This window comes from Carya illinoinensis, chromosome 9 (genome assembly GCF_018687715.1).
Source record: "Carya illinoinensis cultivar Pawnee chromosome 9, C.illinoinensisPawnee_v1, whole genome shotgun sequence".
Classification (NCBI taxonomy): domain Eukaryota; kingdom Viridiplantae; phylum Streptophyta; class Magnoliopsida; order Fagales; family Juglandaceae; genus Carya; species Carya illinoinensis.
Window position 1 is genome coordinate 10,932,882 of NC_056760.1, and position 27,394 is coordinate 10,960,275.

General features: G+C 34.5%; 3 protein-coding genes across 25 annotated transcripts; 1 reads left to right on the forward strand and 2 right to left on the reverse strand.

Moving 5' to 3' along the window:
• Window positions 1–917: 917 nt before the first annotated feature.
• LOC122276150 (uncharacterized protein At4g22160) lies at window positions 918–1,893 on the forward strand. The gene is made up of 2 exons (XM_043085671.1): window positions 918–1,532; window positions 1,625–1,893. Exons 1-2 carry the CDS (start codon window positions 1,045–1,047, stop codon window positions 1,671–1,673), a joined length of 537 nt encoding a protein of 178 aa, XP_042941605.1. The 5' UTR covers window positions 918–1,044; the 3' UTR covers window positions 1,674–1,893.
• On the reverse strand, window positions 1,786–8,895 carry LOC122276147 (probable 26S proteasome regulatory subunit 10B). 3 transcript variants are annotated; one of them, XM_043085652.1, is made up of 14 exons: window positions 8,426–8,895; window positions 7,980–8,149; window positions 7,611–7,772; window positions 7,023–7,153; window positions 6,717–6,861; window positions 6,328–6,611; window positions 5,287–5,411; window positions 4,506–4,549; window positions 3,789–3,920; window positions 3,525–3,602; window positions 3,172–3,254; window positions 2,958–3,080; window positions 2,244–2,304; window positions 1,786–2,134 (listed from the first exon to the last, which is right to left on the reverse strand). In XM_043085652.1, the coding sequence occupies exons 1-14, from the start codon at window positions 8,541–8,543 to the stop codon at window positions 2,027–2,029; spliced, it is 1,764 nt and encodes a 587-aa protein (XP_042941586.1). In that variant the 5' UTR covers window positions 8,544–8,895; the 3' UTR covers window positions 1,786–2,026. The 3 variants fall into 3 exon arrangements, with proteins under 3 accessions (XP_042941586.1, XP_042941588.1, XP_042941587.1); XM_043085654.1 differs by having other exon boundaries at window positions 7,980–8,134; window positions 8,426–8,892; XM_043085653.1 differs by having other exon boundaries at window positions 6,328–6,599; window positions 8,426–8,892.
• Window positions 8,896–13,325: 4,430 nt separating this feature from the next.
• On the reverse strand, window positions 13,326–26,936 carry LOC122276148 (26S proteasome regulatory subunit 8 homolog). 21 transcript variants are annotated; one of them, XR_006228766.1, is made up of 14 exons: window positions 26,408–26,932; window positions 26,204–26,244; window positions 25,962–26,116; window positions 25,597–25,758; window positions 24,710–24,854; window positions 24,300–24,571; window positions 23,630–23,680; window positions 23,252–23,376; window positions 22,394–22,452; window positions 21,414–21,491; window positions 21,038–21,102; window positions 20,833–20,946; window positions 19,242–19,320; window positions 17,712–18,424 (listed from the first exon to the last, which is right to left on the reverse strand). XR_006228766.1 is itself a non-coding variant. In XM_043085658.1 (13 exons), exons 2-13 carry the CDS (start codon window positions 26,234–26,236, stop codon window positions 13,476–13,478), a joined length of 1,281 nt encoding a protein of 426 aa, XP_042941592.1. In that variant the 5' UTR covers window positions 26,237–26,244; window positions 26,408–26,934; the 3' UTR covers window positions 13,326–13,475. The 21 variants fall into 21 exon arrangements, 15 of the variants coding, with proteins under 15 accessions (XP_042941592.1, XP_042941595.1, XP_042941596.1 ...); XM_043085658.1 differs by lacking the exons at window positions 17,712–18,424; window positions 19,242–19,320 and adding an exon at window positions 13,326–13,533 and having other exon boundaries at window positions 23,666–23,680; window positions 26,408–26,934; XM_043085661.1 differs by lacking the exons at window positions 17,712–18,424; window positions 19,242–19,320 and adding an exon at window positions 13,326–13,533 and having other exon boundaries at window positions 23,252–23,310; window positions 26,408–26,933.
• Between the last annotated feature and the right edge of the window lie 458 nt (window positions 26,937–27,394).

Sequence of the window (27,394 nt, forward strand, 5' to 3'; positions counted from 1 at the left end):
TACTATGTACTATAATAAGTTTTGGATTAGGATTCTCATCTATTAGAAATTCATCCACCTTAGTTATAGTTAATAGAAAGAAATATTCTTTTGCAACTCACTGCAGAGGATACGATAGATTGTTAAATGAAAAATTATTATTACTAATTTTAAAAAATAAAATTTTTATAGTTTATTGATAAAGAAAAAAAAGGTTGGGCTTTGGCTGCAATGAGGCGGTCAGGTATGATTATTGTGTTTAGGGGTGCTCCCTGCACCTTCCGGGCAGGTAGTGCCTATTCCCACTGTTCGCCCATTGCCTACGACTAGAGAGAGTTTCTAAAGAGAAAGAGAGATATACATGGGGCTGAGAATGACGACGAGAAAGAAAGACTACGATAACAAGGCATAAGAGATTGAGAGACTGCGAAGGCAAGAGGTAAGAGACTAAGAGATGAGAGAGAGGAAGACACAAGGGAGGGGGAGGGGGAGAGTAGGGTCTTAAAATAAAGAGTTTTGTTATTCGTTATCTCACGCACCACTCACCATATTTATTTTTATTTTATTTTAATTTATTTTTTATTTTATTTATTTTAAACTAATTAAAATTTTTTACATACACCATGCATTTAGTAAAAAAATAAATAAAAAGTTATGTATTATGCACTGTGTGAGAATGATAAATATAATTTTGTAAAATAAAACATAATAGCAAAACGACAATGACGCGTTTAATTAAAAAAATTTGTTATTTTTAATATATATATATAAATAGATACACAAATATATATTGGGCTGGGCGGACGTGTAAAAACTCGAGCGGGCTTGGGCTTGGGCTCCCCCCCGGCCCGCGGGTAGTGTTTTCTTGGTCCTAGTCGTGTTTTCTTAGCCGCGGGGTCAAAAAAGGAAGAATAATATATGATCTAAATCTTATTGCAGAAGAAGTTATAGATCTTTAGAAAAGAAGTATAGAGACGAATCTCAACTCAGGTTATACGCCAACTCCTCCAAAGTTAATTAAAACGCACTACCGCCAGTGGCCCTTAAAAGCCGTCTTTCCGTGCAATGAAGCACAAGGAGGCAAAGCTGCCAATGGCTGATCAGACTGGTGGAGCCGGAAACAACGGGGCAGCAAACAACAAAAATTTTCGTCTGAAATACGCCGTTGATGCCGGATTCTTATCCGGTCCACACCCTAACGACACGCCGAACGCCCTTGCCCTCGATGACGAAGAATCTGGTAGAGCCCCGAGCTCTGACGACTCAGAGAGCTGCGAATCGGCTGGTGAGTCGCCGCGACTGGCCAGTCTGGCAGCGAGCTTCCGCGTCTTCTCGGAGTCGCTGTTGAGAATGGAGCGAGCCCAATTGGAGATGGCCAAGGCGAGGGAAGCCTCGCGATTGGAATCGGAGAAGCGGCGGATCGAATCGGAGGCCGAGCTGACTCGGATGATGCTGCAGACTCAGTTGCAGATGGCCTCATTTGTCTTGCAGCAGAGTCCGAGTAGGAAGCGGAAGCGCGTCGAAGAAGATCAGTCGCCATTATTTTCTGAAAGGTAAAAAGTTAAATAGGTAGTTGGGGCTTACGAATCAGCCAAGAAATGGTTTATTTGACTCACTGAGTTAGTAAGTTTTGTTAATCATGCAGGGAAGGAGCACTGCTTTTCAGTTTTATCCAGTGCAATCTGCTCTTCTGAGGTCACTTATGGCCCCAATTCATAGGGAAACTATGTATTTATTACTTCTGCCCTTTTTTTTTCTCGAGAAAACAATAAAATGATATTGAGCAATGCTGTTCAGTTTTATCCAGTGCAATTTGCTCTTCTGAAGTCAGTTATGGCCCCAATTCATGGGGAAACTATGTATTTATCACTTGTTCTTCTCGAAACAATAAAATGATGTTATTTGTAAGTGTCACCCAATGTTTGATTACTTGATTATGAGTAACTGTATACATCTAGAGAAAATATCAAAGCAGTCCACTTTCATCGCCCAAAAATCCAACTGGGGGCTCTTTCTGAGAAGATTAGAGTTTTGAATCTTCTAGTCATTATAATAGTAAAGACTTCCGCCGAGTCATGGCACTCTCGATATATTCTCGTAAAGGTGGAAGACACCCTCCCCCTTCTCCATCTTTACGGACTAGTCCTCGAATTATCTATAAAAAAAAAAAAAAAACAATGTCATTTGAATTAGATCAAAGAAAGAAAGAAAAAAGGGATTAATTAGTGTCGTAATGATTGAAACATGAAGAGCTTGATTGTTACCTTTGATGCCCACGACCGCTCGGCTTGTTGGCATACATCTCTAATATCCCTTCCAGACATTCTGAAATTGGCAAAGAAGATTACAATAACATGTAAACACGGCATTCTATCTAGGCTTAACATTGTACTGCTAGAAAGAATCCATATGGCTAATTTCATTCACTCGTGCTTGGCAAGGTTTTGCCAAGTTGAAGAACAGAGCAGAGGACGCATAGTGGCTGTTTTCAATCCAAAGAGAGATCTTGGTGTATGAAAGAAACAAGGAAAAGTTGCATTTAGCATTCCCAAACTATCATTCTTTCGCAATTTCAATGAGCACCCCAAGCCAGCTTTCAGTGTTAATTATGATGGAAGAAAGTACGTAATGGGCAAGAAGAAGTAGGCAAGTTTCACTTTGGAGGTAAGAAGACAGGGTATAAGGAACAAACACTTCCAAGTGCACCAGATGCAAATGTGGAGCACGAGAACTATTTTCTGTACACTCCAAATCCAGAATCCATTTGAACGAGTCTTTGCAAAAAGGGATAGTGGCTGGGGAGGGTTAACTATAATTTCCTACATATGAATTAATTAAAAAACAAGGGAAAAAAACGCAAGAAAATAATTGGCAAGTTGGGTTTGAGGCTTAATTGAACATAATAACACTAAACTAGAAAGTATGGGGCATATTCAACATGATTAACGAATCGTAGTGATACCATGTGTCAAACTTACGCTTCTGTAACTGTCGCAAATTCTTCTAATTCAAGTTTTGTAAGGTGCTTTGCATATTGCGCTGCTATTTCCTGACGATTTTGGTGACCAGGTAAGCCAAAAGTAATAATTGAATCAAAACGACTGCAACAGCATAGATAAAATAAAGTTAGCACACATTCCCTTCAGCTTTTAGTACAATTGTCATCTACAGGAAAAATGTGCATAAGCTTACCTAATTAAAGCAGGATCCAGGTCTTGCTTTCGATTTGTTGCTGCAATTACCACTAATTTCTTATCCTGTTCAAATCCATCAATCTGCATGAAAAAAAAAATATGTATATATATTAAAGGCACAATAGCAGTGACATCCATAAAGTTTTGCCCCTCATAATAATATATGCAAGCATTAAAACATATAACATAACATGGCCATTTAGACAGTTCCGTAGAGCGCGTTTAGTAGAGCGTAAACTCTTCTCACAGAGACAATCTTTTTCTATAAAGTCCGCTGCAAATAATTTTATAGAAAGGCATGCCAAATGGTTCATTTTCTGTGTGAAATGTAAAGGAAAAACCCAGTTTCACCTGCCGCAATAACACTGATAAGATTTTGCGTGTAGCTTCATACAGTTCACTATCACGAGCTACAGCAAAAGAATCAATCTGCAATAGGAAACAACACCATCTTACTAAGAAATTAAACACTTCAAAAGAGAGATCATTATTTAAAGAAGTGCAGTCCGCATCTACGGAAAAAAAGGGGGAAGAAGAAGAATTATGCACAGAAGATATAAAACACTATTGCAAAAGTGTACAAAGACATTATTAAGTGATATAAGCTTCAGTTACCTCATCAAGAAAAATTATAGCACCGTTCCGGAACTCATTAGCAAGTGAAAACATTCTTCCTAACAAATGTCCACTTTCACCACGGTACTTTGACAAAAAAAACTCCAGTGGCACATAAAGCAAAGGGACACCCTGCCAAGGAATGCTACAAGCTCATTCTCAGTTTTTCAAAAATTCAAGCTTGCAGACACAGAAAAAAAGGAATTCATTTTATGGAATGATCAATCAAAATCTTAAAACTATCCTGTTTGGATTATTTTCGAGCTTGTCATGCATGTGCATCCAAATCCAAGCATTGTGAATCCATATCCAGTCAAGGACTCAATGTAAGTTAATGTCCTCTACTTTAACCAGCAGAGCAGAAGGTCAAGCAAGCATTTGACCCATGTGAAGTGCAAGCCACATTCGCAGGTGCAGTAATAGAATCTACCACCTACATGCTAGTTCTATGGAGTCCAGCATACAGTCCGGTGAACTTATTATGGTTGAACTAACCAAATGGCTCACTGTACCTTTTTTTACATAAATGATTCACTGTAGTCTGTACTTAAAAGGAAAAAAAGAAAAAGAAGAAGTAATGTCTGGCTTTTAAACATTTGCAGATGTGGAGATAAATAAATGCAGCTGGTTATAACTAAAGAGTGTATGAAAAGTGGAAAAACTGCAAGCCAAACATAAAAGCTCTTGAAATAGTGGATCGATTGCCCCATTGCTCACCGCATGATTAGCAATAATATGAGCACAAGATGTCTTCCCTGTACCTGAAATTGAGCATGCATTATCAGTAATCTTGTACAATACCTAAACTGAATTCTAAAGTCTGGGATGAAAAAGAAAATTCATGTCAACACAGTTATCACGTCTCATCTTTAAGAGGCAAGAAAAATAGTCCAAGATATGCAGTATAGAATTTTGTAAAATAAAAAAATAGCAGACTTGCAAAGTCCAACAAGAAACAAAATCAATTCAAGAATTATAAGAAAATTTCTTGCATTAGAAAGACATGTTGATATATGCATCAAAATCCAATGTTGCAACTAGTGTTTAAATCATTTATCCCAGTAAAATAGAGGAATAAGGAAAGTATTAGCTTGTAAAAGTTACGAAGCTTGCTTTTGAAATTACCCAAAAATTCGGTATCCTCTATTTTTTAAAATGTTTATTCCTTGATTATTTTAAATTTTTTTTATTACTTATAGTCCTTCATTTCTCTAGTGCATGACATTAATTCAATTCAACATTTTCAAATCCCAAAACAAAAATAATACTAAAAAATTATATTCTAACAATATTTTATTCAACTTTCATCTCATCTCATCTCATTTATGGAACCAAACGAGGCCTTGTTTCCATGCGTCTTCTAAAGAAATCCCACAAAAATTAAAAAAATAATAGAGCAAAAAAGTAATTCTTTGTATGTAGTTCTGTATATTCTATAGAAGTGGATCAATTCACACAATCATCATTCATCAAGTCCTTCAGGGCTAAAAGGGCATGCCTGGTGGTCCTTCAAAGAGCACAGCTCGAGGCTTGTTTGACTCAAACTTACGCCGAGTCCCGCGAGCGATATCATCATATACTTTAGGACTTTGCAGAGCCAACAGTATTGTATTCTCTATCTCTCTACATGAGCAGCAATGAAAAATAGGGATATATAAGAACTTCTATATGGAGAAGCGTGGATGCATCTATTCTCAAACACATGTAGACAAACAAAAATAAGAGACATAATATGTCAGCACACAAAAGCATAGAAAAACACGGTGGAGAATAGGTGCAAGTAAATTCAATCAACATACTAACCACACATATGTGCTTTTTGGTGGAGATCATGAGAACAAGAATAAGAATAATCAAACTAAAATGGACTTAACTGATTTAGTTTTACTGGCTGGTAGCATAGGTTATACCCAGTCATTGAAATCATGCAAATAGAAGATTTAGATAACATGCCCCACATGAACTAACTAGTATAACAAACTAAAGCAAAGACCAAACCACATCTACACCTATACTACAAAAGAACTAATCAAGCTTACCATTAATGCCCTTTGGAATACATGAGGCAAAAGCTTCTCCCTCCAAGCAATTGGGGCATTAAAAAATGAGCCAATTTCAGCCTAAACAGAATGGGTTTTCTATAATTCCAAGCGGCTCCAATTATAACCTTAGCTAATACTTTTGGAATATAGGCCTAGATGTAACTTGGGCTTTCCTTGGGTCATACACCTCGATACGCCACTTCAAAACATTGCTATCCATATAACGTATTATTTGCTGCAGTCATATTCTGTTTCAAATTATTTGAAGAGAAAATTTCTTAAAAGAGCAAGCGCACGTATTTTAGTCACCGTTTGCATAGTTTCAAACATAAATAAAAGGGAAAGTAAGGCTTGGTTGAACGAAATAGGTATGAGATCTCACATTATTAAGATTATAACTCTTAAATTTTTAATGGCAAACTAACAACTGAAGTGATTTAGGAAGTTTGAATAAAAGATAGCAACAGTGAATGCAACACACCTAAGTCCTCACATACCGTTTCTGCTGATCATACCCAGCAATATTGTCCCATGATATCTCTTTGTTTGGGGAATAACCGTGGGGTTCATCAAGTCCGTAAATTCTCATTCCCAAGGACTTGTGGTCAACAACTGAGTTTTTTGCAGATGGCACCCATGCAGTACCTTCCCCCGGTCTTCTTTCTAAGGTCTTCTTTTGTGCCAACTTTCGACCTGCTAATTCTAAAACAGACACGAAAGCATCAAGCTCTGTGGGAGTCAAGCTCCCCTGCTTTATGAATTCAATTTCCTGCAATTCATCCTAACAAATCAGAAAATTCGCATAAACGACTAATGTTTTATAAACATCAGAAATATAAACATCATAGGATAATGGTTTCATCAACTAAACCAAATGAATACTAACAGCTTTTTCTGAGCTAATGAGTGAACGGAATATGAGGATGCATAGATCTGCATTATGTGAATTTATATCTTTTGAATACCCCACATCCCCTTCAACTTCCTTCCGTTTCTCAAGAGGATTAAGTGTTAGTTGCCAAGCAACTGCACTGCAATAGTCCATATGAATGAGAAAGCATTATTTAATTCACTTCAACTGATGAAAATGACTAACATAGATACAATGAATTAAATTGTGTGAACCACAAACCATAAGCTCGTAGTTAATAAATACAAAAAGGAAACTGAAGGACGCTAAGTCTGACTCAACCTGTCCCAAGCGCGCAATAACATATATGGGCTGTTGTCACGGTCTTCGACTTTCAGTCCAAGATGTGAAACAAGGTTTGCAATCAGATGTGAAACTTCACAAGCAGCAGGAATTTGGAATTTGATGGTGACCTAAAATGCAACACATGCTTCTGTCAAATACATTTTGAAGCATTCTCATACTATGGATTTTACATGAAGAGGAACTGCATCAAAACTTAGAACAATCTAGATCAACCTCATATAAAATCTGCCAAAAAACTTGCTTCCAATAATTAAAAAATACAAAGTTTAAGAGAAAAGAGATGCTCTCAAAGAAAGTGATCTTAGAGAAGCAAGCTAAGTTAGTTTTGCCATGGTATGACTCCAATAACATGAATTTTTGAATCCCCTGATGTAGAGGGACTAACAACAGAGTAATTACTTTTGAATTGAGCTTTTCCCTCCCCATTAATAATATTAAATATGCCCCAAGGTCAAAGAAAATCTCTATCGGCTAAATGAGCTTATACGTGAAGTAGTATTAAACAGAGGCCACTAGACAACCCGCAATTAATACCGGATTATCTAAAGAAGTAAATGCAACAACCTTTTGGCCGTTAACTGCCACAGTAAAGCGAGGATAAGAACCACGTTGCATTCCTTTACTTCTAAGCAACTGTTCAATCCGCTGTCGTTCTTTCTTGGCTGTTTCCTCCAAGACCTCATAACTTGAAGAAGATTCTGATGGCAAAGGAGGTTTGAGAGCAGCCTGAACAAATCCCATTTTGCAGAAACTCAATTCAAAGAATGCAGCTTCAACATAGCAACAACTCACAGAGTACACACATTTCAAGAAACACACACACACACATGATCAATTTGAGCGGCACTGGTTGGTTTTCTCAAAATGAAAAATGACAGAACGAGGGAAAACTTCACACTCGATGTCTAATGATCAACAAAGCAATTCACAAACCTCATCACCATCTGCATAGGCCGATTCAACCACTCCAACTCCAAACAAACCAACCATGACAAATGGAAAGACAGAATACGGTCCCCAAGCATCAGGTGCCGATCTCTTTGGCAGAACTTCAGATGCATTGGATTGACTCTGGTGTTCAGTAGATCCTACATGGTTCGTTACTAACCATAAATTAGCACATTATCCAGTATCAGCAGGGATAATTAAAAAAAAGCGAAAAATCCGAACATTACGCTAAAATGAACCAAGAACACTTCGATATGCATGAAACGACCCAAAACCACCAGAATCACTGAATTAGTAAAAACTTAGTATGATGATACACTAGTGTTACATGGACAAGCGGAATAAAAGGATGCGATAAAATTTATTGAAACACAAAGCAGGCACAAAATAGCATTAAAATCACGCGGATGAGAACAAAATGTTGGGCTTACTGTGGTGAAGGCGGAGAGGAAGGACACGCGAGCGAGGGCGAAGAGGGGTTACGGTTTTCGGAAAGGCAAGAGTACGCCATGCAGGAGATGTTCTCACTAGTCGCCCCAAAACCGCCATGGCTGTCCGCGAGTTTTGAGAAATTTTGATCTACCACCCTCCCTCCTTCTCAGTTGTCTCGGCTGTTTGAGCATGCGGGAAGCGTGGTTCGAAAGGCAGCACAGCGGCCTGGGTGGGTCAAATATTATTTGTCCCTGAGGATGTCAAGTGATTTGTCGCCGTTGACCGTATTTCGATTTCGTTCAGCTTAAACCTCTCAAATTGCAATTTGAGAGATATTAGTTAACGAATTTTTTATTATTTATAAATCGGTGCGGAGAAAATATTTTTTTTAAGGACAAAGTCGGTGCGAGGACTATATATAATTTATGTAATAAATTTTAATTAGACGGTGTAGAAGATATAACAGTACGAAGAACAGATTATCTATACCTACTTGTAAATAAAATTTGTATAAGTTGAAAATGGATGAAATCTTGTTTGTTTAATACATCAATTTGAGAAATAAAATCATTACAAAGTTATAATCAAAGTTGGAAAAAACTTAAAAAGATCAATTATGGTGAATAAAATATGTATGGAATTGTCGAATCCAATTATAGAAGTTATGTTTCTATACCATAATTTCATCAAATTTCCACCAAACCATATTATATAATGTTGTTATCGAGAGAATAAACGAGCATTTTTCTTTTTCATGACGAATCCATTTACAAACTAATGCTAATTTCCAGCAGCCCCAAGGAGTTTTTAACAAGGCCATCAACGGCCGCCTGCGGGTTTGGTATTGTCCAAGGAAGACCGTTCAATCATTCATCAGCAGAACTCTTTGTTCTTCGGCCTTACCAAAGCTGGATGAGTTAAATAAAGGAAACTGTGGCCTATTCAGCCAGAGAGAACAATTTAATTTAATTTATTTGTTCTTTGAAAAAATTAAATAGCCAATGATTCAGAATGTTGAATTTGGAATTGTTTGACTTTTTGATTGGATATTAGTTAATTTCAGTTAGCTCACGAAAGCATTTGAATTGGGTCAAGGAAAACAAATTGCCTTTCCAAATTGTCTGAAATTCCCAGTTTGTAAAAAGTCCAATAATTATTAAAAAAATAAATTACAAATACTTTTTTGTAATATCATTAACACAAAGCTACATCTAACAAGCTTATCTCTGTGAAAGACTGCCAGACTGGAACACAAGAGGGAATAACTGAAAAGTCCATGCAGCTCATCCTCTTATGTGTAAAGGTTATTTGGACTTTAAAAAAATTAAAAAAGATATGCATCCTCTCTTTTAAGAAGGCACTACGGTCACCGTTCCCAACTTTCGTTAGAAATTATCGTTATTGAGTTTTTTTATATCTTTTTTGTGTATATATATATTTTTTTAAATTTTGAAATATATATATTTTTTTAAATTCCTAACATCATTAAGAAATACTTCTTTATTTATAAAAAAATAAATAAAAATGCAATGGTAACTCCCAGTAGGAGCTGGGAGCGGTGGGTTTAGCTTTTTCCTTATAGGAAAGAAGAATGCTAAAATCAATTTTTTCCTCCCTAAGCAAGCAAATTTCATTAAAATAAAATATGATATAAGTTAGAGAGGGTGAGGTTCCCCAATAAAACACCCCAAAATAACAACCACAATGTAAAAGATACGAAAAAAAGAAAAAAAATATGGGTTTTGAGACCAATTTCTTGGTCTCTATCTAAGTCCTAAAAAGAGGGTATCGTATTAAAAGACGTTTTGAAGGTAAGCCACAGTTAGAAGTGGTGCAAGTGGATGTACTGCAATTGAAAGTTTTGAGGTATTTGTTTGTGAGGTCCTTAATCTCTTTCACAAGATCACTGGTTAGAGAAAGTAATAACCCAGATAGATTGGTATCAGAAGGGTGGATATGCAGTGACGGAATAGTCAACCTGCGCCTCTGGAATGACACATGAGGACCATACACCGGTTAGAGAAAGCAATAACTCAAATAGATTGGTATCGAAATGGAAGATATGTAGTGACAAAATAGTCAACCTGTACCTCTTGAGCGGCGCCAGAGGACCACGCGCCGGTGGAAAGGAGGTGGAGTCTGGCCGATCTGAAGGATCGGAGGGTGGGGAGTCTGTTGGTATGGGTGTGTAGCCGACAGAGCTGTCGGAGTGTAGAGACACATGAAGGCCACGAGAGGAAACAAGCTGCACGTGAGGGCCACACGCCTACTTTTTGAGCACGGTTTCATATCGTTCCAGTAGATATGTGGGAGGGGAACATCGTGGTGGGGTATGTGTCAACTATTCATGGCTGGAGTGCTGCAGATCTGAAAAAATCAGAACCGATAGAAAAATACTACCATATAAGCATATACACAAAAAGGTAGTGGAAATGAAGAGGAAAATGAAAAGGAAATGCAGAGGAAGATGAAGCCAAGACTCACACCTTCCTCTACGACAACAGCACTTGAAATGATCGGTTTTTTTTCTAGAAAGATGGCAGAGCTTATCTGTCTAGAAAGAGATGGAAGCGGGTTGAATGCTAAAATCAACTTAATCAAGGATTCACTCTTAAATGGTTAGGAACGTGTTATCATTTGTATTAGGGCTTGGCTCTAGCAAAATAATTCTTAAACATAACTCCAATTTTTAATGTATTCTTTGTTGTCTTAAAATCTAACAAAGATTACACTTAAAGAACAATTATTAAAAACAAAGTCCCGCTACATCCATGAAATAATTATACAAAATAAATTTACAAATTAACATGACTTTATCTGATCTGTTAGATTCACTTTTTAATAAAAATAATGTTATAATTTGATGAATTATAATAAGCCACATCAGTTTGAATGATTGTTTTTGTAGAATCCCTTTATCTCTATAGTATTTTCCCTAAAAAATATTAACCCTTATATAATTATACAGTTTTAATAAATGGATTCTCTATCTATATTTATTGATGCTTTGATTAAGAGAAAAATTTAAGACAAAATATAATGGGTTTGTTGTGCCTAAATTTTGACTCAACTAGTTAATCAAAAATTTAGAGCAATTTTACCTACAAATATACAGGTGTTGTGGTACCAAATATGGTCAAATTTATATGGATTGACTTATATGATAAGGAAAATAAACTTAAATAATGAAAAGAAATTACTAAAATGAATGTGTAATTGAATAGAAAATAAATTATTGAGATGTAGATTTTTAAAGTAGCATAATAAAACTAAAATGATAAAATGAATCGATATGGAAAACGATTAAGGTTTCAATGATCCATCTAATAATTTAGAATATTGTTTCTGATTGATTTACTTCAATTAAAAATGATTCCATTTAATCGAAAGATTTAACATTTTAGGTCAAGAAAAATAGTCATTAATGATTAAGTATGAACCATTGATGGCTAAAACATTCACAAACCCATTTGAATATCACAAGAATTTTTCAAGCATCCAATGTATTTGAAAATCATAATAAATCAAGATAAATATATAGATAATCAAAATATCTAATAATAAAACTATTCAATTGATCAAACTCACAATATAAATTTTAATATTAATCCAAAAATAATGTTTAAACCATTTGATTTTACATCTAATTTTAGTACGAAAATTTAGTTAATCACATCCATAATAAGAGTTATATTTTTCACGATAAAATTAAAATAAAATACAAAATTTAACATTAGAAAAAAAACCCCAGAGAGAAAAGGGGAGAGAAGACAGGTATCTTCTTCTCTTTTTTCGTTTCCCAGCGTCCAAAACAAAAAAAGAAGCCTTTTTTTTTTTTTTTTTTTTTTCCAAAAGTACCCCTTCAAACTGCCTAGCGTCTCCCCCCACAAACCCAGAAAATCCCCTGCATCCACAATAGGTCTCCCCTCCGAAAATGAAAAAGACCCTGTGTCTACTACTACTCCGTCAAAAGCCAGTCAAAACCAATCCTCTTCCATTTTTCTCCAAAAAATAAAGTGCCGCATGCCCGTTCCTAAGAGTATTAGTATTGAATTCATCAAAAGTTAATACATCTTTAAATTTTAATAAATTTACTTAAAATAAATCTATATTGGATTCATCAAAGAGATATTTGGAAAATTTTGAGCTACAGTAATTGTTGTTCTTCCTTCAAATTTAAAGGTCTACTATTCTACATTCAAACTAATATTTTATTTTAATTTTACTAGGCAATAGTTTTATTTTATTTTATTCTAAATTAGTTGGGAATCAATTATTTAAGTACTAAATTAAACTATTAATATCTATATGGTTAGTATAATTACAAAATATGAAGAAAAAAAATTAAAAATATTATTATTAAGAAAATAATATTATATTATTATTTTGATGAATCTAATAGCTAATCCAATGTAAAATTATAGATATGAATATTTTGAATTTATGAAAAATGTGTACTTTTTATTAAATTTTAAAGATAAATTTAATGAATCCAATACCAATGATCTAACAGTCTAAGACACAACCCAGGGTTTTTTCTTCTGCAGCGTTCGGCGTGTTACTCCCATCAGAGTCCCCAGTCCGTTTTTCGAAAAACCAGCTCTCCGTTAATTACTCCCCTTGCTTTCTGCTGGCTTCCAGTTAAAGCCTCTGCCGCTGTTCCTTTCAAAAGCAAGAAAATCCTTTTTTTTTTAGACTTTGTTATATATAGTCGGCGTAGTCGGCTGTACAGAAGGAATAAAAAAAATTATAAAAAAATTGTTTTATATAAAGGGAGATCTACATGAATTATAAAAAGTTATAAAAATAATTTTTTTTTTCATATAGGTCCTGTATTAATTTTTTTTTTACAGCCGACTGCACACTGACTGCATTTCCCGACTGCACAAATCATTTCTGTTTTTTTTTTTGCCTCTTACATCCCTCACCTCTTGCTGCGTCCTTTTCTCTCCTTGTCGTTCTGCTAGAAGCCAAACCAAAAATAGGGTCTCTCAATCCTGCGTCGCTCAAGCTTTCTCTGCTTTATTTTCCCCTGCTGTCCAGCTCATTTCACGTCACTGAAGTCCGCCCAAACGAGAAACTGCTGTGTTGCCTTTTTATTATGTCACTGCATATACATCAAAAAGGTAAGCAAAGAACTGCTGCCCAAAAAATAAGGCCTGAAAAAAATAAATAAATAAAAATCACAAAAATAATAGAAAAAAATAAAAGAAAGCAATATTAGAATCTTAAAAATATATTATACATGTGAAAAATTATTGCTCAATTAAATTATAAGTTATAAAATTAAGCATAAATCATGATATTTATTAATTTAAATTATAATTTGAATTTATGTCTATTAATTATTTTTTTATTTAAAATTAATTATAATATCATAAAATGATTAAAATATATTAATTCTAAATGTATAAAATATGTAATTTTTCAACTTAATAAGAGTTGACTCCAAACACAAAACAAATTTTAGTAAAAAGAAAATGTAGTGGTGGCAGAAGCAACAAACTTAAAAGGCAAAAAAAGTTGAACCACTTTTCCCTTTTGTCTTTAATTTTCTTTTCCAATACTCCCCTGTTAATTGCATGGAAAGGAAAGCTATTTATGATACAAATAATGATGTTATGTACCCATGGAATTGTCATCATGCACACACATATATGAGAACCCCATTGTTACAATGGAGCATACCATTGTCTAACTCAAATCCGAGAAAATATTTATAAAAAAATGTTAGAAAAGCTACTTTTACACGTGAAATTAACAAACTAATTATTTGTTTACAAAAGAAAACATAAAATAAAAAAAATCTCTCAACTATCAAAGAAATAATCTATGAGAGTGTTAATTAATTACTTTCAATTTAATACACCTTCTTAGTGAAGAGGCTTCGCAGGTTATAAAGATTACCACAATTTCCACGTGTGCATGTCATGAGCCTCAAGGGGTTTTTATGTAGTACTATCCATCTTCTAGTCCGTGAACATCCACATTGGTCTATGCATATGCATATGTAAAGTCATATTTGCATAATATGAGCTTAAATTCATCTACATTAGATTATGCATCTTCAAATATTTGCATAGCTATGAACAGTACCTTTACATGTTTAAAGATCTACTATTCACTCTCAAAAACATATTTTATTCATTCTTTTTCTCTCCTCCCACTCTCTTTCTACATATTTTACCTTTAAATATTTTACTACATATTTTACCTTTAAATATTTTACTACATATTTTACTCATTCACTCCCCAAAAAATATTTTACTTAAATATTTTACATATTTGAAGATCAAACCCTATTAAAAAAAAGCAAAAAAATAAAATAAAAAAAAATGATAATATTTTATTATTATTTTGTCTCAAATTTGCATAAGCCAATGTGGAAGTTTTGCTTGTATGGCAAATTGGATCTTCAAAAGATGTGATTTTACATATGCATATGCCTAAACCAATGTGAATGCTCTTACAAGAGTACTAGTAGTGGGTTTAATAAAATTTAGTTAAAATTTGATTAGAAAATTCACTTTTACAAATTTTACAAATTTAACTATTCACTTTTCAACAATACTAAATATCAGACTTAACAAATCTATCATTATTCTATTAAAATATTGATTTTGACATTTTCATTTATTTTAATTCTAATTGTAATTTAGATATTTATTTGTTATTAACAAATGACACATGTTCATGTTATTCCAACGGATAAAATTTTTTAACAGTCCTTTTTTTTAATTTTAATTTTAATTTTAATTTTATTGTTTTATATAACGATCATATTTTTTAAACTAATATATTTTTTCAACGATCATATTTTTTCAAATATAGTATAGATGCAAATTAAAGTAAAAAGCTATGCAAATGATTAAATATGTTTAAGAAACTGAAACTAGGAAATGCAGCAAGTAAGAATTGAAAAGCAAGAGAGAGAGAGAAAATTTTTTATGCCAAAATAATATTTGGCTAGCAGTTGGGGCTCATCTTTTTTGTGTATATATATATATATATTTTTAAATTTTTAAATATTTTTTTAAAAAAAATTCCTAACATCATTAAGAAACAATTCCTTAGTTATGAAATTAAAAAAAAAAAAAAATGCAGTGGTAACTCCCAGCAGGAGCTGGGAGTGGTGGGTTTAGCTTTTTTCTTATAGGAAAGAAGAATGCTAAAATCAACTTTTTTCCCCCCTAAACAAGCAAATTTCATTAAAATAAAATATGATATAAGTTAGAGAGGGTGGAGTTTCCCAACAAAACACCTCAAAATAACAACCACAATGCAAAAGATGTGAAAAAAAAAAAGAAAAAAAGACAGGTTTTGAGACCAATTTATTGGTCTCGATCTAAGCTCTAAAAAGAGGGTATCGTCTTAAAATGCGTTTTTAAGGTAAGCCACTGTTAGAAGTGGTGCAAGCGGATGTACTGTAGTTGAAAGTTTTAAGATATTTGTTTGTGAGGTCCTTAATCTCTTTCACAAGATCACTGGCTAGGGAAATCAATAATCCAGATAGACTGGTATCAAAAGGGCGGATATGTAGTGGCAGAATAGTCAACCTGCGCATCTGGAGTGGCACATGAGGACCATGCACCGGTTAGAGAAAGCAATAATCTGAATAGACTGGTATCAAAAGGGAAGATATGTAGTGACAAAATATTCAACTTGTGCCTCTTGAGTTGCGCCAGAGGACCACGCGCTGGTGGAAAGGAGGTGGAGTCTGGCCGATCTGAAGGATCGGAGGGTGGGGAGTTTGCTGGTACGAGTGTGTAGTCGACAGAGCTGTCAGAGTGTAGAGGCACGTGAAGGCCACGAGAGGAAACAAGCTGCACATGAGGGCCACACGCCTACATTTTGAGCGCGGTTCCGTATCGTTCCAGTAGATATTTGGAAGGGGAACGTCGTGGTGGGGTGCATGTCAACTATTCATGGCCGGAGTGCTGTAGATCTGAGAAAATCTGAATCGATGGAAAAACACTACCATAGAAGCATACACACAAAAAAGGTAGTGGAAATGAAGAGGAAATGGAGAGGAAGGTGAAGCCGAGACTCACACCTTCTTCTCTGGAACAACATTTGAAATGATCGGTTTTCTTTCTAGAGAGATGGCAGAGCTTATCTGTCTAGAAAGAGACGGAAGCGGGTTGAATGCTAAAATCAACTTAATCAAGGATTCACTCTTAAATGGTTAGGAACGTGTTATCATTTGTATTAGGACTTGGCTCTAGCAAAATAATTCTTAAACATAACTCCAATTTTTAATGTATTCTATGTTGTCTTAAAATCTAACAAAGATTACACTTAAAAGAACAATTATTAAAAAAAAAGTCCCGCTACATCCATGAAATAATTATATAAAATAAATTTACAAACTAATATGATTTTATCTGATCTGTTAGATTCATTTTTTAGTAAAAATAACTTTACAGTTTGATAAATTATAATAAGCCACATTAGTTTGGATGATTGTTTTTGTAGAATCCCTTTATCTCGAGTATTTTCCCTAAAAAAATATCAACCCTTATATAATTAAACAATTTTAATAAATGGATTCTCTATCTATATTTAATGATGCTTTGATTAAGAGAAAAATTTAAGACATGATATAATGGGTTTGTTGCACCTAAATTTTGACTCAACTAGTAAACCAAAAATTTAGAACAATTTTACCTATAAGTATACCGGTGTTGTGGTATCAAATATGACCGAATTCACATGGATTGACTTATATGATAAGGAAAATAAACTTAAACAATGAAAAAAAAATTACTAAAAGGAATAGAAGATAAATTATTGAGATGTAGATTTTTAAAGTAACAGAATAAAACTAAAATAATAAAATGAATCGATATGGAGAACGATTAAAATTTCGAGGATCCATTTAATAATTTAGAATATTGTTTCCGATCGATCTATTTCAATTAAACTAGAATAATAATTCCGTTTAATTGAAAGATTTAGCATTTTAAGTCAAGAAAAATAGTCATTAATGATTAAGTATGAACAATTGATGGCTAAAACATTCACAAACCTATTTGAATATAACAAAGATTTTTTAAGCATTCAATGTATTCGAAAATTATAATGAATCAAGATAGTTATATAAGTAATCAAAATATTCAATAATAAAACTATTTAATTGATCAAACTCACAATATAAATTTTAATATTAATCTAAAAATAATGTTTAAATCATCTGATTTTACATCTAATTTTAGTACGAAAATTTAATTAATCATGTTTATCATAAGAGTTATAAAAATTAAATAAATATTTTTTACGATAAAATTAAAATAAAATACAAAATTTAACATTAGAAAAAAACCCCAAGAGAAAAGTGGAGAGAAGATAGTATCTTCTTCTCTTTTTTCGTTTCCCAGCGTCCAAAACAAAAAAGAGAAGCCTTTTTTTTTTTTTTTTTTTTTTCCAAAAGTACCCCCTCCATACTGCCTAGCGTCTCTCCCCACAAACCCAGAAAATCCCCTGCAGCCAATTGGTTTCCCCTCCGAAAATGAAAAAGACCCTGTGTCTACTACTTCTCCGTCAAAAGCCAGTCAAAACCAATCCTCTTCCATTTTCCTCCAAAAAATAAAGTGCCGCATGCCCGTTCCTAAGGAAGACCCAACCCAGGCTTTTTTCTTCTGCAGCGTTCGGCGTGTTACTCCCATCAGAGTCCCCAGTCCGTTTTCGGAAAAACCAGCTCTCCGTTAATTACTCCCCTTGCTTTCTGCTGGCTTCCAGTTAAAGCCTCTGCCGCTGTTCCTTTCAAAAGCAAGAAAATAAAACTCTCCTTTTTTTTTTTTTGCCTCTTACATCCCTCACCTCTTGCTGCGTCCTTTTCTCTCCTTGTCGTTCTGCTAGAAGCCAAACCAAAAATAGGGTCTCTCAATCCTGCGTCGCTCAAGCTTTCTCTGCTTTGTTTTCCCCTGCTGTCCAGCTCATTTCACGTCACTGAAGTCCGCCCAAACGAGAAACTGCTGTGTTACCTTTTTATTATGTCACTGCATATGCATAAAAAAGGTAAGGAAATAACTGCTGCCCAAGAAATCAGGCCTGAAAAAAAAGAAGAAAAGAAATAGAAATCACAAAAATAATAGGAAAAAAAAAAAAGAAGAAAAAGAAAGAAAGCAAGATTAGAATATTAAAAATATATTATGCATGTGAAAAATTACTGTCTAATTAAATAATAAGTTATAAAATTAAGTATAAATCATGATATTAATTAATTTAAATCATGAATTTATACTTATTAACTATTTCTTTTAATCTAAAATTAATAATAATATCATAAAATGATTAAAATATGTTAATTTTAAATGCATGAAATATGTAATTTTTTAGCTTCGACTCTAAAAACAAAACAAATTTTAGTAAAAGGAAAATTTGGTGGTGGTAGAAGCAACAAATTTAATAGGGAAGAAAAGTTGAACCACTTTTCCCTTTTGTCTTTAATTTTCTTTTCCCATACTCCCCTGTTAATTGCATGGAACGGAAAGCTATTTATGATACAGATAATGATGTCATGTACCCATGGAATTGTCATCATGCACACACATATAATAGAACCCCATTGTTCCAATGGTGCATACCATTGTCTAACTCAAATCTGAGAAAACATTCATACAAAAAATGTTAGAAAAGCTACTTTACACGTGAAATTAAAAAACTAATTATTTGTTTACAAAAGAAAACATAAAAAAAAAAAACAAAAAAACAAATTATCTCACAACTATCAAAGAAATAATCTGAGTGTTAATTAATTACTTTCAATTTAATACACCTTCTTAGTGAAGAGGCTTCGCAGGTTATAAAGATTACCACAATTTCCACGTGTGCATTTCATGAGCCTCGGGGTTTTTCTGTAGCACCATCCATCTTCTAGTCCATTATAAGAGCACTAGAAATAGGCTCAATAAAATTTAGTCAAAATTTAATTAGGAAATTCACTTTTATAAATTTTATAAATTTAACTAGTCACTTTTCAACAATACTAAATAACATACTCAACAAATCTATCACTATTCTATAAAAATATTGATTTTGACACTTTCATTTATTTTAATTCTAATTGTAATTTGGATATTTATTTGTTATTAAAAAATTACACATGTTCGTATTATTCCGACGGATAAAATTTTCTATCGGTTTTTTTTTTTGGTATAACTGTCATATTTTTTCAAATATAGTATAGATGCAAATTAAATTAAAAAGCTATGTAAATGATTAAATATGTTTAAGAAACAGAAACTAGGAAATGCAACAGGTAAGAATTGAAAAGCAAGAGGGAGAGGGAATTTTTTTATGCCAAAATAATATTTGGCTACCAGTTGGGGCTCAACAGATTTGACTAGTAAAATTGATGAAAGCTAAAATTACTGTAGCTTTGTTGAGTCCACTACAATCTCTTTTTATGCTTCATAGTCAAATGTTGGCCAAATTTTGACTTTGTTGAGCCCATTACTAGTACATATACCCAGTAAAGACTTTTGCCGAGTCATGGCACTCTTGATATATTCTTGTAAAGGTGGAAGACACATTCCATCTTTACGTACTTGTGCTCGAATTATCTAAACAAAAAAAACAATGCCATTTGAATTAGATAAAAGAAAGAAAAAAGGGACTAATTACTGTCGTAATGATTGAAACATGAAGAGCTTGATTGCTACTTTTGATGCCCAAGACCGCTCGGCTTGTTGGCATACATCTCTAATATCCCTCCCCAGACATAATGAAATTGGCAAGGGCCGGAGAAAAAGTTGCATGAGGATTAACAATAACGTGTAAGCACAGAATTCTGTCTAGGCTAAACATTGTACTGCAAGAAAGAATCCATATGGCTAATTTCATCCACTCGTGCTTGGCAAGGCTTTGCCAAGTTGAAGAACAGAACAGAGGACGCATAGTGGCTGTTTTCAATCCAAAGATAGTTCTTGGTATATGAAAGAAACGAGGAAAAGTTGCTTTTAGCATTCCTAAACTATCATCCTTTCGCAATTTCAAGGAGCACCCTAAGCCAGCTTTCAGTGTTTGTTATAATTTATGATGGAAGAAAGTATGCAATGGGCAAGAAGAAGAAGGCAATTTTCACTCTGGAGGGAAGAAGGCAGGGTATAAGGAAAATACACTTCCAAGTGCACCAGATGCAAATGTGGAGCACGCGAACTATTTTCTGTACACTCCAAATCCAGAATCCATTTGAACGAGTCTTTGCAAAAAGGGATAGTGGTTAAGGAGGGTTAACTATAATTTCCTACATATGAATTAATTAAAAAACAAGGGAAAAAAAGGCAAGCAAATAATTGGCAAGTTGGGTTTGAGGCTTAATTGAACATAATTACACTAAACTAGAAAATAAAGGGCAAATTCAACATGATTAACGAATAGTAGTGATAGTATGTGTGAAACTTACGCTTCTGTAACTGTCGCAAATTCTTCTAATTCACGTTTTGTAAGGTGCTTTGCTGCTATTTCGTGACGATTTTGGTGACCAGGTAAGCCAAAAGTAATCATTGAATCAAAACGACTGCAACAGCATTGATAAAACAAAGTTAGCACACATTCCCATCAGCTTTTGGTACAATTGTCATCTACAGGAAAAATGTGCATATACTTACCAAATTAAAGCAGGATCGAGGTCTTGCTTTCGATTTGTTGCTGCAATTACAACTACTTTCTTTTCCTGTTCAAATTCATCAATATGCATGCCAAAAAAAATAAAAAAGGGTATATATTAAAGGCACAATAGCTGTGACATCCATAAAATTTTGCGCCTCATAATATATGCAAGAATTAAAACATATAACATAACATGGCCATTCAAATTTCAGACAGTTCTGTAGAGCGCGTTTAGTAGAGCGTAAACCCTCTTTTAAGTCTTTTCACTGAGAAAATCCTTTTCTTTAAAGTCTACTGCAAATAATTTTAATTTTAGAAAGGCATGCCTAACGGTTCATTTTCTGTGTGAAATGTAATGGAAAAACCCAGTTTCACCTGCCGCAATAACACGGATAAGATTCTGTGTGTAGCTTCATACAGTTCACTATCACGAGCTACAGAAAAATAATCAATCTGCAATAGGAAACAACACCATGTTACTAAGAAATTAAACACTTCAACAGAGAGATCATAAGATAAAGAAGTGCAGTCCGCATCTAAGGGAAAAAATGGGGGAAGAAGATGAATTATGCAGAGAGGATATACCACACTATTGCAAAAGTATACGAAGACATTATTAAGCGATAAGAGCTTCAGTTACCTAACCAAGAAAAATTATAGCACCGTTATGGAACTCATTAGCATGTGAAAACACTCTTCCTAACAAACGTCTACTTTCACCATAGTACCTTGACAAAACAACCTCCAGTGGCACATAAAGCAAAGGGACACCCTGCCAAGGAATGCTACAAGCTCATTCACAGTTTTTTGAAAATTCAAACTTGCAGACACAGAAAATCTTAAAACTATCCTGTTTGGACTATTTTGGAGCTTGTCATGCATGTGCATCCAAATCCAAGTATTGTGAATCCATATCCAGTCAATGTAAGTTAATGTGCTCTACTTCAACCAGCAGAGCAGAAGGTCAAGCAAGCATTTGACCCATGTGTAGTGCAAGCCACATTCGCAGGCGCACTAAAAGAATCTACCACCTACACACTAGTTCTATGGAGTCCAGCATACAGTCGGGGGAAACTATTATTGTTGAACTAACCAAATGGCTCACTGTACTTTTTTTTATATAAATGATTCACCGTAGTCTGTACTTAAAAGGAAAACAAAAGTAACAAGAATGCATGGCTTTTAAACATTTGCACATGTGCAGATAAATAAAAGCAGCTGGTTAAAACTAAAGAGTGTATGAAAAGTGGAAAAACTGCAAGCCAAACACAAAAGCTCCCGAAATACTGGATCGATTGCCCCATGGCTCACCGGTTGATTAGCAATAATGTGAGCACAAGATGTCTTCCCTGTACCTGAAATTGAGCATGCATTATCAGTAATCTTGTCCCATCCTTAAACTGAATTCTGAAGTCTGGGATGAAAAACAAATTCGTGTCAACACAGTTCTCACTTCTCTTCTTTAAGAGGCAAGAAAAATAGTCCAAGATATGTGGTATAGAATTTTGTAAAATAAAAAAATGGGAGACTTGCTAAGACCCCCAACAAGAAACAAAATCAATCCAAGAATTATAAGCAAATTTCTTGCATTTGAAAGGCATGCTGATATATGCATCAAAATCCAATGTTGCAACTAGTGTTTAAATCATTTGTCCCCATAAAATAAAGGAATAAGGAAAATATTAGCTTGAAAAAGTTGGGAAGCTTGCTTTTGAAATTACCCAAAAATTCGGTATCCTCTATCTTTTAAAATGCTTATTCCGTTATTAATTTAAATTTTTTGATTACTTAGTCCTTCATTTCTCTGGTGCATAACATTAATTTGATTCCCTATGTGCCTAGTTTGCTTTAGGCATAGTTTGTTTTCACAAACTATCTCATCTCATCTCATCTCACCGTATCATTACAATTTTTCCAAACTTCCACACAAAATACAAAAAGCAATTCAACTTTTTCAAATCCCAAAACAAAAGTAATACTAAAAAATATATTCTAACAATATTTTATTCAACTTTCATATAATCTCATCTAATCTTACCTGTGTAACCCAACAAGGCCTTGTTTCCATGCATCTTCAGAGACTTGCCAAAAAATTTTAAAAAAATAGTAGAGCGAAAAAGTAATTCTTTGTATGTAATTCTGTATATTCTATAGAAGTGGATCAATTTACACAATCATCATTCATCGAGTTATTTGGGGCTAAAAGGGCATGCCTGGTGGTCCTTCAAAGAGCACAGCTCGAGGCTTGTTTGACTCAAACTTACGCCGAGTCCTGCGAGCGATATCATCATATACTTTAGGACTTTGCAGAGCCAACAGTATTGTATCCTCTATCTCTCTACATGAGCAGGAATAAAAAATAGGGATATATAAGAACTTCTATATGGAGAAGCATGGATGCATCTATTCTGAAACACATGTAGACAACAAAAAAGAAAGACGTAATATGTCAGCACACAAAAGCAAAGAAAACACGGTGGAGAATACATGAGCAAGTAAATTCAATCAACATACTAACCACACAAATGCACTTTTTGGTGGAGATCATGAGAACAAGGAAATAAGAATAATCAAACTAAAATGGACTTAACTGATTTAGTTTTACTGGCTGGTAGCATAGGTTATACCCAGTCCTTGAAATCCTGCAAATAGAAGATTTAGATAACATGTCCCACATGGACTACTGAGTATAACGAACCAAAGCAAAGACCAAACACATCTACACCTATACTCCAAAAGAACTAATCAAGCTTACCATTAATGCCCTTTGGAATACATGTAAGAGGCAAAAACTTCTCCCTCCAAGCAATTGGGGCATTAAAAAATGAGCCAATTTCAGCCTAAACGGAATGGGCTTTTCTATAATTCCAAGTGGCTCCAATTATAATCTTAACTAATCCTTTTGGAATATAGGCCTAGATGTATCTTGGGCTTTCCTTGGGTCTTACACATGGATATGCCACTCCAAAACAATGCTATCCATACAACTTATTATTTGATTCAGCAGTCATATTCTGTTTCAAATTATTAGAAGAGAAAATTTCTTAAAAAGGCAAGCACGTGTTTTAGTCACTGTTTGCATTGTCTTAAACATACACAAAAGGGAAAGTAAGGCTTGGTTGAACGAAATAGGTATGAGATCTCACATTATTAAGATTACAACTCTTAATTTTTTAATGGCAAGCTAACAACTGCAGTGATTTAGGAAGATTGAATAAAAGATAGCAACAATGAATGCAACACACCTAAGTCCTCACATACCGTTTCTGCTGATCATACCCAGCAATATTGTCCCATGATATCTCTTTGTTCGGGGAATAACTGCGGGGTTCATTGAGTCCGTAAATTCTCACTCCCGCGGACTTGCGGTCAGGAACTGAGTTTTTCGCAGATGGCACACATGCGGTACCTTCCCCTTGTCTTCTTTCTAAGGTCTTATTTTGTGCCAACCTTCGAGCTGCTAGTTCTAAAACAGACACGAAAGCATCAAGCTCTTTGGGAGTCAAGCTCCCCTGCTTTATGAATTCAATTTCCTGCAATTCACCCTAACAAATCAGAAAATTCGCATAAACGACTAATGTTTTATTTGTGATGTATTAGAAAAGCAAGAAATCAGAAATATAAACATCATAGGATAATGGTTTCATCAACTAAACCAAATGAATACTAACAGCTTTTTCTGAGCTAACGAGTGAACGGAATATGAGGATGCATAGATCTGCATATTGTGAATTTATATCTTTTGAATACCCCACATCCCCATCAACTTCCTTCCTTTTCTCGAGAGGATTAAGTGTTAGTTGCCAAGCAACTGCACTGCAATAGTTCATACGAACGAGAAAGCATTATTGAATTCACTTCAACTGATGAAAATGACTAACTTAGATACAATGAATTAAATTGTGTGAACCACAAAGCATAAGCTTGCAGTTATTAAATACAAAAAGAAAACTGAAGGACACTAAGTCTGATTCAACCTGTCCCAAGCGTGCAATAACATATCTGAGCTGTTGCCACAGTTTTCAACTTTCAGTCCAAGATGTGAAACAAGGTTTGCAATCAGTTGTAAAACTTCACAAGCAGGAGGAATTTGGAATTTGATGGTGATCTAAAATGCAACACATGCTTCTGCAAACACATTTTGAAGTATTCTCATACTATGGATTTTACATGAAAAGGAACTGCATCAAAACTTAGAATAATCTAGATCAACCTCATATAAAATCTGCCAAAAAATTTTCTTCCAAAAATCAAAAAATACAAAGTTTAAGAGAAAAGAGATGCTCCCAAAGAAAGTGATCTTAGAGAAGCAAGCTAAGTTAGTTTTGCCATGTTATGACTCCAAGAATATGAATTTTTGAATCCCCTGCTGTACAGGGACTAACAACAGTGTAATTACTTATGAATTGAGCTTTTCCCTCCCCATAAATAAATATGCCCCAAGGTCAAAGAAAATCTCTATCGGCTAAATGAGCTTATACGTGAAGTAGTATTAAACAGAGGCCACAAGACAACCTGCAATTAATAACGCATTATCTAAAGAAGTAAATGTAACAACCTTTTGGCCGTTAACTGCCACAGTAAAGCGAGGATAAGAACCACGTTGCATTCCTTTACTTCTAAGCAACTCTTCAATCCGCCGTCGTTCTTTCTTGGCAGTTTCTTCCAAGACCTCATAACTTGGAGGAGATTCTGATGGCAAAGGAGGTTTGAAAGCAGCCTGAACAAAGCTCATTTTGCAGAAACTCAATTCAAAGAATGCAGCTTCAACATAGCAACAACTCAGAGTACACACATTTCAAGAAACACACACACACACGATCAATTTGAGCGGCACTGGTTTGTTTTCTTAAAATGAAAAATCACAGAACGAGGGAAAACTTCACACCCGATATCTTATGATCAACAAAGCAATTCACAAACCTCATCACCATCTGCATAAGCCGATTCAACCACTCCAACTCCAAACAAACCAACCATGACAAATGGAAAGACAGAATACGGTCCCCAAGCATCAGGTGCCGACCTCTTTGGCAGAACTTCAGATGCATTAGATTGACTCTTGTGTTCAGTAGATCCTACATGGTTCGTTACTAACCATAAATTAGCACATTATCCAGTATCACCAGGGATAATTAAAAAAATTAGAAAAATCCGAACATTACTCTAAATTGAACCAAGAACACTTCGATATGCATGAAACGACCTAAAACCACCAGATTCACTGAATTAGTAAAAACTTAGTACGATCATACACTAGTGTTATATGGTCAAGCGGAATAAAAGGATGCGATACAATTTTTTGAAACACAAAGCAGGCACAAAATGACACTAAAATCACGCGGATGAGAACAAAATGTTGGGCTTACTGTGGTAAAGGCGGAGAGGAAGGACACGCGAGCGAGGGCGAAGAGGGGTTACGGTTTTCGGCGAGGCAAGAGTGCGCCATGCAGGAGATGTTCTCACTAGTCGCCCCAAAACCGCCAAGGCTATCCGCGAGTTCGGAGAAATTTTGATCTACTTGTAAGGGACTAGATATTAATTACTGGAAAGTGAACCACTTCGAGGGGGCTCTAGTCTATCCTCCAATAAAAGTTGGCTATATTTTCTGATGCCATTTCAATTGATAGTACGATTACTTAAATACAAGCTTTCTTTAACAAAAAAAAAAAAAAAACAACTTAACGAATCCCATAAGATTCGGACAACAAATACTTGCTAATACCCACTCTACTCAGGCTTCCATCGACAAGACCACATGGATAACCCTACCAGCCTTAAACGTAGCCAGCCCCATAACACTGCCACCCTCCCTCCTTCCCAGTTGTCTCGGTTGTTTGAACATGCGGGAAGAGTCGTTCGAAAGGCAACACTGCGGCCTGGGTGGGTCAAATATTATTCGTTGTCAAGTGATTTGTCGCCGTTGACCGTATTTCCATTTCGTTCAGCTTAATTTCAAATTACAATTTGAGAGTTAACGAATTTTTATTTATTAATAATTTTTTTATTTATAAATCGGTGCGAAGAACATATATATATTTTATAGATAAAGTCGGTGCGAGAAATATATATAATTTTAAAAGTAAGTTTTGAAGGGATGGTGTAGAAGATATAATAGTACGAAAAATAGATCTTTGTATTGACTGGTAAATAAAATTTGTATAAGTTGAAAACAGATGAAATCTTGTTTATTTAATACATCAATTTGAGAAATAAAATCATTACAAAGTTATAATCAAAGTTGGAAAAAACTTAAAAAGATCAATTATGGTGAATAAAATATGTATGGAATTGTCGAATCCAATTATAGAAGTTATGTTTCTATACCATAATTTCATCAAATTTCCACCAAACCA

Excerpts from the sequence above, each read along its gene's own strand:
- LOC122276150 (XM_043085671.1), top strand. The coding sequence starts at position 1,045 with ATGAAGCACAAGGAGGCAAAGCTGCCAATGGCTGATCAGACTGGTGGA. Across the intron at positions 1,533-1,624 it reads TCGCCATTATTTTCTGAAAG|GGAAGGAGCACTGCTTTTCA; the intron begins GTAAAAAGTTAA and ends TTAATCATGCAG.
- LOC122276147 (XM_043085652.1), bottom strand. The coding sequence starts at position 8,543 with ATGGCGGTTTTGGGGCGACTAGTGAGAACATCTCCTGCATGGCGTACT. Across the intron at positions 8,150-8,425 it reads TCCTCTCCGCCTTCACCACA|TAACGAACCATGTAGGATCT; the intron begins GTAAGCCCAACA and ends ATTTATGGTTAG. Across the intron at positions 7,154-7,610 it reads TGGCAGTTAACGGCCAAAAG|GTCACCATCAAATTCCAAAT; the intron begins GTTGTTGCATTT and ends GTTGCATTTTAG.
- LOC122276148 (XM_043085655.1), bottom strand. The coding sequence starts at position 26,236 with ATGCATATCGAAGTGTTCTTGGTTCAATTTAGA. Across the intron at positions 23,377-23,629 it reads CAGCCAGTAAAACTAAATCA|AGAGATAGAGGATACAATAC; the intron begins GTTAAGTCCATT and ends CTGCTCATGTAG. Across the intron at positions 21,492-22,393 it reads TAATGCATGCTCAATTTCAG|ATTGATTATTTTTCTGTAGC; the intron begins GTACAGGGAAGA and ends TTCCTATTGCAG.